This window comes from Sinocyclocheilus anshuiensis, unplaced genomic scaffold, assembly GCF_001515605.1.
Source record: "Sinocyclocheilus anshuiensis isolate Anshui unplaced genomic scaffold, SAMN03320099.WGS_v1.1 scaffold532, whole genome shotgun sequence".
Taxonomy (NCBI): domain Eukaryota; kingdom Metazoa; phylum Chordata; class Actinopteri; order Cypriniformes; family Cyprinidae; genus Sinocyclocheilus; species Sinocyclocheilus anshuiensis.
In genome coordinates this window covers 1,068,150-1,077,853 of record NW_015555819.1, presented here as the reverse complement: position 1 = coordinate 1,077,853, position 9,704 = coordinate 1,068,150, and the positions used below count along the sequence as shown (strand labels likewise).

The following is a 9,704-nucleotide window of genomic DNA, read 5'->3' as shown; positions in this document are numbered from 1 at the left end:
TCGGGGTACCAGGGTTACATGCGTAACCTAGAGACGTTTTTTTTAGTTGACTTAATTATATATAATCATATTTTATACTTTAATATGAATAATTGTGTATTATTACAATATTTATAATAAACTATTTTAATTACTGTGAACTCTAGAAGTCTCTGTCTGAATCTAGGCTCATACCTAAGAAAGGAAAGTACCAGAAGAATCTGTTTAAATGGAAGGCATTTAGCAGATGCTTTTAACCAGAGTGACACCATCAACAGATGAACGTTGTTCTGCGCACCTGAACGCTCTTATGGTTGTGAGCCCCTCTACTGTCTCAGAGAAGTGTGAGAGCAGAGGAAGCTGTGTGCTGTCTTCCAGCTGCTGGAGATCTCTGCAAATACACACACAGGTCAGTTCAACTAAACATCTCAATGCTTAAAGGGATAGTTCACCCCAAAAAAATTCTGTCATTAATTACTCACCCTCATGTCGTTCCAAACCCATAAGACCTTCGTTCATCTTCGGAGCACAAATTAAGATATTTTTGTTGAAATCCAAGAGCTCTCTGACCCTCCATAGACAGCAACGCAACTGACACGTTCAAGGCACATTCAAGGCCCAGAAACGTAGTAAGGACATCATTAAAATAGCCCATATAACATCAGTGGTTCAACCGTAATTTATGAAGCTATGAGAAGAATTTTTGTGCGCAAAGAAAACAACTATGACTTCATTCAACAATTTCTTCTCTTTCGTGTCAGACACATCTCTTTTCGTTCACGACAGTACCATGACGCATGCGTTGCGCCTTGTTTTCGAGCAGAGGAATGCACACGCATGCATCGTGGTACTGTCGTGAATGAAAAGAGACGTGTGTCTGACTTGAGAGAGAAGAAATTGTTGAATAAAATCATTGTTGTTTTCTTTGCACACAAAAGGTATTCTCGTAGCTTCATAACAATACGGTTGAACCACTGATGTCACATGGACTATTTTAACGATGTCCTTACTCCCTTTCTGGGCGTTGATCGTGGTAGTTCCCTTGCTGTCTATGGAGGGTCAGAAAGCTCTCGGATTTCGGAAAATATCTTAATTTGTGTTCCGAAGATCAACAAAGATCTTACAGGTTTGGAACGACATGAGGGTGAGTAATTAATGACTAATGCTAATTAATGAATTAAGCCCTTTAAATAATAGGTCACCCAAATATGAAAATTCTCTCATTTACTCACCCTCATGCCAGATGTATATGACGTTCTCTCTTCAGACACGAATGGAGATTTTTAGAAACGTAATCCATCTCTGTGAGTCCATACAAGTACATACAACCATCATGACAGTAATCCATACAACCCCAGTGGATGAATCAATATAAACTTGACTATAAAGCATGGCTTCCTGCCAACATGCATTCAAGAGAGGGTCAAGTTTACGCTTGAGAAGTTGTTGCATTGAAGCTCGCTCGAGAAGTGATGTTCCTCTTTGCTTCCACATCATTTCCTGCGTGAGCTTCACACGTTTTATACACACTTCACCACATGCTTACATCATACTTTACAAAGAACTGACATCAAGCATAAACTTGACCCTCTTACGAAACTTTTTATCTATAAATCGTTGTTTCCTGCTGTCGTACATGCGTTCAAGAGAGCGCTAAGCTCACATGACGTATTTCACTGTGCTTCCGCATCACTTCTCGCATGAGTTTCACACTTGCACTTCACGACATGCTTACATTTACGCAAAATGTAAACCCAAATTTTTTGTTGCATTGTAAAGTTTGTGCAAGAAGGGACGTTTCTCTGTGCTTCCGCACCAGTTTTCGAATGAGATTCATAACATGCTAACACTTCACTATGCACTTACGTTTACGTCAAGTGTAAACTCAAACACAAGTTTGCGCAAGAAGAGGGAGTTATTTGTGCATCACTTTAGCTTCACAACAACTTTACACATCACACTTTACAATATGCTTACGTCATACTTCACAACATGCTAATGTTTGTCAAGCAAAAATTCGACTCTATTGTGAATGAATGTACGACTGTTGGGCAGAAGTAATAGTTTTTTTTAACTATAAACCATCGCTTCCATCCAACTGTTATACACGCATTTGTGGACCACCACTTTTCATGTAAACTTCACAACGCAACAACTTTTCTATTGAACACGTGTATGACAGTTGGACGGTTTATAGTTTTAAAAAAACATTTTCATTCATATTTTTCTTATACACACCTGTCGGTGTGTTTCAGAAGACATTGATTCATCCACTATTGTCATATGGATTACTGTCATAATGGCTGTATGTGCTTTTTTTGAGTGTCAACTTTTGGGCGCCCATTGCATCATATGGACTATTTAAGATGGATTTTTTTTTTTTAAATCTTCATTTATATTCATATGAAGAAAGAAAGTCACATACAGCAGGGCGGCATGACGGTGAGTAAATAATCATAGAATTTCATTTTTGGGTGAACTACAGTATCCCTAGTATTGAGATTAAATTTGTCAAATCAATCATTTTCCTAGAATAAATAAATATGAAATCAAGCAAAACAAATCTGGACAAAGCATTGCAACTGCAATGGAGAAGTAAACAGTTTCATATAAAAGCCTGTGATAAATGAATCTGACTAGTTACTTTGATGCGACTCTGAAGTATTTCTGGATGAAGTAGCAGGCGATGGCCAGCGGTACGACTACGATGAGAAAAACCGGTGTGACGTATGAGATCACACCCAGAGCTGATACACACAGCAGCGTGGAGCGACTCAAACACTCCAGAGTGGCGGGAATGTGCTGAAACATAGAGAGACCGAAACATTCCTATGCAGTTATTTAAAAGCTATTGCTAAATGCTGTAAATGCCTAGTAAACCAAGGACAAAATATTGCCTCACACAGATGGATCGTAACATCATACCTGATCTATCGTATTGGTATCAGAAGAGAAGCGGTTTAATATGCTTGCTAAAGGAGTTGTTTCAAAGAACCTGGGAAAAGAAAGATGGGAAGAATTTAATCTTATATCAAATTTAGCCAAAAGCCACTTTTTTTCATGCAACAAAACTGTATGGAGACCAGTGGCTGTCAAGCATCAAAAAAAAAAAAGCACTATATTCCAATGACAGCTTTGTATAAGCAACAGTCCAAAATTTTAAGGTCATTATTCATGCTTTCATGTGTGCATACTACATTTTTCAGTTTTTTTTTTGTCTGTCCTTCAGGAGTTAAATAAAAAAAAAATGAAATATAAAATCTCTTTTTTGGCTTAAATATACCCTAAAGCAGGGACTTTCAAAATTTTTCCATCATCCTAACCACTTTGACTTAAATTTTACATGGAATACTGTAGGAGATATTAAGTTAATATTTTAATAATTTAACACGTTTGCATGCTCATGTTTCTGTCAGTTAATGGTCACATAACATGCAAGTAAACAAATATAATTATAAAAAAGTAAACAAAAATAATAAATACAATTAAAAAAGAATACATTTAGCTTATTTATTTTAAAATGTTTATGTATATTTAACTATTTTTATTATTAAATCAAATGCTATTATTATATTTAACTATTGTTATTTAATTAACTAGCTTTTCACCAACTCATGAAGCCCAGTTTGGGAAGCAGGGAGTTACAGATTAGCATATCACCCTATCTGTCCAGATGTCCTTCCATGAGCACTTAGAGTGTTTCTAAGACGCTAAATCCCCCTAACAATGTTTGCTTAGCTAAATGAGCCATAGAGAGGGTACACAGGCAAAGAGCAATAAAACAAGCCACACATAAACTCTCTCTCTACTATGCTCCTGGCCACCTACCTCATGTCCTCTCATCTAATACATACCCACACACACCGTGACTCAGTCATGACAAATTACACACAATATACAATAACATTCCACATGAACACTTCAGGAATATGAAGGTTTAGATGTACCTCATTGGGGCAAGGATAATATTATTGAGCAGACTGTGGTGGAGTTCTTTGGCCACCCGCAGGCCTGTCCACTCCACAGCCACTGATGTGACCAGACAGAGTACGATACCCAGACAGCACAGCAGACTGAACACCAGCAGGTATGACGAGTGACTGAAACCAATGTCCTGTAGGGAGAACAATGATGAGACTTAAAAAACACCAACTCACTTGGTATCCACATGAGTTGAAGGCAGAATGTATCTGTGCACAGGTAAGTGATTCTATCAATCTAATCATAAGTTAGCATGTTTTGTCATGGTTATGCTTTGTATAGAACAACAGCTGCATATTTTAAGCATTTATTTACCAGTATATTAGTGTTGCAGTGCTGCAAGAACAATAACTACAAAAATAAAAATAACTATATTAGCATCTACACCGATGGACGATAATATTCTGTTTATTATAAGCGCACACTGCAGTTTTTTCGCCTGCCACTTCAAATGCCCAATCTCTTTAAAGGCCATGGAAACAATTAGGAACAACAACCGCATTTAAATACAGGAGTGAATCCTTTAAATTATCGATTTGTGTGTGTGTATGGAACAGAATTCTTCATTCTCGAAACTGCTGTGATTGACACCATGGACGTTTAGTATCCACTATTTTTAACCAAAGTAATATTACAGCAATCAAAGATGTGTTATGTTCAGTGATTTTAAAGGTCCCATGACATGCTGCTTTTTGGATGCTTTTATATAGGCCTAAGTGGTCCCTAGTACTGTATCCGAAGTCTCTTTCCCGAAATTCAGCCTTGGTGCAGAATTTCAGCCACTACGAGCCAGTCCCACAATGAGCTTTCCTTAGGACGTGCCATTTCTGTGTCTGTAGCTTTAAATGCTAATGAGGAGGAGAGAGGCGGGGCAACTGCCATGCTTCGGCTCGTTTGCAAGCCATGATGTCTCTCGAGGAAAAAAAAATATTGCGCTCGCCTCGCACGGTAGTAGCTCATTTTCTCATGGGCGGGCCAAATTCTCTGGGCGGGCAAAGCAGAGAAAGGGGAGGTAACCTTTCCCCGTATGACGACATAAAGGGAAGATTCCAGATTGGGCCATCTGAGCTTTCATTTTCTCAAAGGCAAAGCAGGATACCCAGGGCTCGGTTTACACCTATCGCCATTTCTAGCCACTGGGGGACCATAGGCAGGCTAGGGGAACTCATATTAATGTTAAAACACCTCATAAAGTGAAATTTTCATGCCATGGGACCTTTAACTAAAGCACTGTCAACAGAGCCGTTGTGTTTTGTTTATGTTTGGAAGGCTACTTCGCAAAGCGCTATCTTGAATAGTTGTCATGTCCACTTATTACAAGTAATGCTTATTAAGCATCTTTGGGCTTGTTATTTGGACTCAGCTGATACATTTAGTAAAAAGTTAATAAAGTAGGCAGGTGGAGTTCACTTTTTTATAGTAAGATCTGGCAACACTGAGTCAAAACAAGACACAACTCTGATACACATTTAAATATGCCATTAACAACCAGCTGTTCAGTTATGTTCTGTAAACACTGTAGAAGTACGGTTGCCACTACCAGAGTTTTTCTGGAGTCAATTCGTTTGTAGAATGCGATTATCACTCCTGTAAATTACTGCCTGATGTGTACACAACAGAATTAAGCATTAAAAGGTGAATTGACACCTGAATTTTGCTGCAGTGTGTACGTACAGTATCCATTGTCATTATTATTATTATACTCACAGAATGAATTAAATTACACATCAAGACTGAGGATTTTCTGACTGATGTACTGCAACCCTCCAAATGCTAATCGTGTAGAAATAACAAACTGAAAGAAAATCAATCGAGCAATCAAGATGACTAAAAGGCTATTCATTACCGTAGAACTCCAGCAGAGAACATCAATAATGAGAATTTACTTAAAAACATAAGAAATAGTTAGTGGAAAATCTAAATCAGGTTTAAGTCTACTTTGCATTCTGCATGGCTGTTTAAAATGTGCTGAGCAATTTCCTAAGCAGTGATGGAGAATTAAGTATTGATCAGAATGACTGATTTGTGAAAATACAAAAAAATAGGTTGATAAGATGTCCTGTAGTGTCTCTGCTCAAGAGAAGCATGTGAAGTGGAAAAAAATAGATTTTTTGCACTTATCGCACAGAACGGCCTGAGAAAGGCCTGAAAGATCTGGAGAACCATTGGCTTCTTCTACGTTTACATGACAACGGTGTAGTCAAAAACGGAAAAGTTTTTCCCTTGCATTTTTAAAAAGTTTCACGTATACACGACAACGTTTTCAAAATGATTCGCGTTTACACATATCCGTGAAAACGTCCAAAAACGCTGTATTACGTATGCCAGGCCAGTAGTTGGCGCTGTCACCTTGTTAGTAAACAGTACCTGTAGGGAAGTGACGATTATATGATGTATATGATGCGTCTCTGCTGTTGGCTTCAGCTTTGCTGAAGAAGCATTAGCAAACTCTTGAGCAACAACAACAGTACCATGTACTCTGCCATTGTTGTGTATGTTTGTTCGCGCTTGCCTTTAAAATCGACACGTACTGCGCACGTCTACATACCTAACACATACTATGTACGCGCATGACATCACCGTTTTCAAAGATTCTCGTATTGGTTGTTTACACGGAAACGATAACGGTGCCGTTTTCAAAAACTTGCACTTTGAAACGCGTTTTCAGTCCCCAAACGCATAAAAAGTTTCCTGTTTTTGGCTGAAAACGTTGTTGTATAAACGGCCACTAAGCAGCACAATTTTCACCATCTGACTGAGTCAAGCTGAGGTTTATTAGATAAACGTCCTCTCCTCTAACCCTGAACAACTGGAGTCTAGCCTTACTGTGTTATCTGAGCTGTCGGAGCACATGCTAGCTCCAGGCTAAGCCCACCACAACATGCTCTTCCTCAGTGACAGCGGTGGTCTATTAATAAAGTGAGAAGTCTGTTTCTGGTTCTTAAACACCTTCTCTTGTCTTTTTCTAGTTTGCTATTCTCAGCATTTATGTGCATCATGGACATATAAAACGTCAGTAGGACATTACAAATTTGGCAAATTTATCATGGAGAATTTTAATAACACAAGCAGCCAATGAAATCATGCATCTAAGCTGTCCAAGGTTGAGGAACTGTGCCACTTCAGCAGGTGCAAACCATAAATTATGTAAATCTTAAACATTCTGAGCCTAAATCATTCAAGAGGGCACAGACTTTTCAAAGTAGAAATCAAGGCATGTGTCAGATGTTCACTTTTAAACAAATTTGACCAGAATATCATAGAGGCTTGTAAAAAACCACATAACATTCTTCAGAAAGTGTAAAAATTGAGTTTACACATAAGATCTGCTATCTTTACCTGCACTAGGGAGCAGTTGTGTGCAGCTGCATCGATTTTGGCTGTGATGACTTTGGACGTCCAGTGAGCGAGCCAGTAGTCGATGGCCACCAAAAGAGAGTGTTTGAGGAGCTGGGACAGCAGGAGCAGGAGAAGCAGCAGAAGGCCTGCTGAGCTCAGGTACGTCCCACAGGATCTCCATGGGATGGTGGCTCTGTGCCTCATCACTCGAGACAGGTTATCTTCTTCATCGCTCTCCACAGACTGTTCTATATATAGCAAAGGATAGACAGATATTGAATTGTGTAACATACAATGTGACAACTTGTCCCAGGTAGAAAGATGAAGAAACAGACATACAGACAGATCATGTGACAACCAACTTATCCCTTTTGACATTCATATAAAATATCCTTGTCCACGGTATAACCTTTTGAACAAGTGCAAACTTGAAGTGTATAGAGCACACTGCACTTGCTGGTCTAAATTTAAAAAGCAGCGTCATGCTGGCATTTAAAAAAACACACAAGTGTAGGTGGATGTCAAAGAGGGGAGATATAGAAAGGAATAAACATGAGAAAAAAGGCTGCAATGCCCATAGGCATGTAACACTTGGACCATGCCAGGAATACCCTTGAGTACTTACTAGCACAGCACATTAGCCATCATGAAGGAGAAAAAAATGTGCTACAACCCACTATGGTTTAAGAACTCAGCACAATCTCAATGCTGAGGAGACAGAACCATCCCCACATTCATGATTCATTCATTCCAGCATGGTCTGGACCGGCAGCAGATGATAAATGCTCTTGCTCTCTCTCCCATGCTACAACTAAAATCAACTATGTTTAGTGAACAAATCGAAATAACACCTGGAAAAAAACATCTGCTACTGTCAATGGCAGTTGAGGCTAACCAACCAAACCCTGAACCCTTGGATGTATCCAGAACATAGTAAAACACAGAGAACACAATGTGTGCAGTGACACTTCTGGAAGAGTTTCTGGTCACTTTTTCAAGCAAAGCATGGAGTCCACTATTTTGTAAGTCACTGCAGTGAGAAGGCCTTTTCAATATACATTCAGGACTGGAGTATACTGAAATTTGTCCAACTGCCACATGACTGGCGCTCAGCCTATATCTGCCATCAAGAGAATACTCAGTTACTGTAAATCATTATTTCCCTCCAGCACATGAACACAGGAACTCTTCGATGCACTGAATCTAGTGGCACTAGCATTATCCTGCAGACTAATGCTTTACTGCAGGGGGGTCCAATCCTGCTCCTGGAGGGCCACTTTCCTAAAGAGTTTAGCTCCAGTTCACCTGCCTGCAAGCTTCTATTGATCATGAAAACCTTGAATAGCTGGTTCAAGAGTTTGCCTGCCCATTCAATCCTGCCAGATAATGGTAATTAAACTTGGCTTGCTGTCCGCGAAGGAGGCTCGAACCCGAGGCTCAGCTCGAGCTCAGGGTAAGAACCCCCCTATGATGGTACAGTGTGGAGGAAAAAGAGAGAAATTAGAGGAGAAGGGGAGGTGGAGGGTTCCGGAAGAATTGTCTCTAGAATGGAGCAATGACTGCTGCTTATATACCATTGTAGCGATGATTGACAGGACTGGATGATTAGGCTCCTGCCAAACCTGCATTGGGAACTTCATTTCAAGTGTGCCTGATTAGGGTTGTAGTCAAGCTCTGCTAGATAATAGCCCTCCAGGACCAGGTCTGGACACCCCTGAATTACAGACTTTATATGCTGTCTTCAAATCCTCCCATGAAGTCCTACTTACAAATTATCAACTACAAACTTGCAAGTAATGTGCGTTTGGTGTGTAATTGATGCTGTAAGGCAGGGGTGTCCAATGCGGTTCCTGGAGGGTGTGGAATTACAAATTTAAGAATCTGTTTAAAGGGGTCATATGATGCGATTTCAATTTTTCCTTTCTCTTTGGAGTGTTACAAGCTCTTGGTGCATAAAGAAGATCTGTAAAGTTGCAAAGACTAAAGTCTCAAATCCAAAGAGATATTCTTTATAAAAGTTAAGAGTCAGCCACGCCTACCTAAAACGGAAACACATTTCATTACACCAAATACACAAAATAATGTTCTTTTTAGCAGCATCATATGACCCCTTTAAGATCTGCTGATCCTACATCCTGACATAACATCACATGAAAACTAAGGTGAAGGACATTGTATTGGGTATTCAATGTGAACCTGATGGCAGCAGTTTAATGATTAGATTAACTAGGGTTTCCAGTGAAGGTTTCTGCAAGTCTCTGATTTTCTTACTCTGAGAGTGTGAATGTTTACATGGCTTTAGTTCTCATGACCAGGTGCTGTTTAAACCAGTTGGGGTACTGTTATCTTTAGGGACTAATGGCTCGTTTCCACTGAGTGGTAAGGTTCGGTACAGTACAGTACGG

General features: G+C 39.5%; 1 protein-coding gene across 1 annotated transcript in view; it reads right to left on the bottom strand.

Annotated features, from left to right (window-relative positions):
• The window catches only part of LOC107675245 (ATP-binding cassette sub-family C member 8-like), an 80,376-nt gene that overhangs the window by 5,385 nt on the left and 65,287 nt on the right, over nucleotides 1–9,704 (bottom strand). The window contains exons 26-30 of the mRNA XM_016469523.1: nucleotides 7,300–7,547; nucleotides 3,927–4,093; nucleotides 2,905–2,974; nucleotides 2,624–2,781; nucleotides 238–370 (exon numbers count right to left, since the gene is read on the bottom strand). Coding sequence (XP_016325009.1) covers nucleotides 238–370; nucleotides 2,624–2,781; nucleotides 2,905–2,974; nucleotides 3,927–4,093; nucleotides 7,300–7,547 — 776 coding nt within the window. The remainder of the gene's footprint in view (nucleotides 1–237; nucleotides 371–2,623; nucleotides 2,782–2,904; nucleotides 2,975–3,926; nucleotides 4,094–7,299; nucleotides 7,548–9,704) is intronic.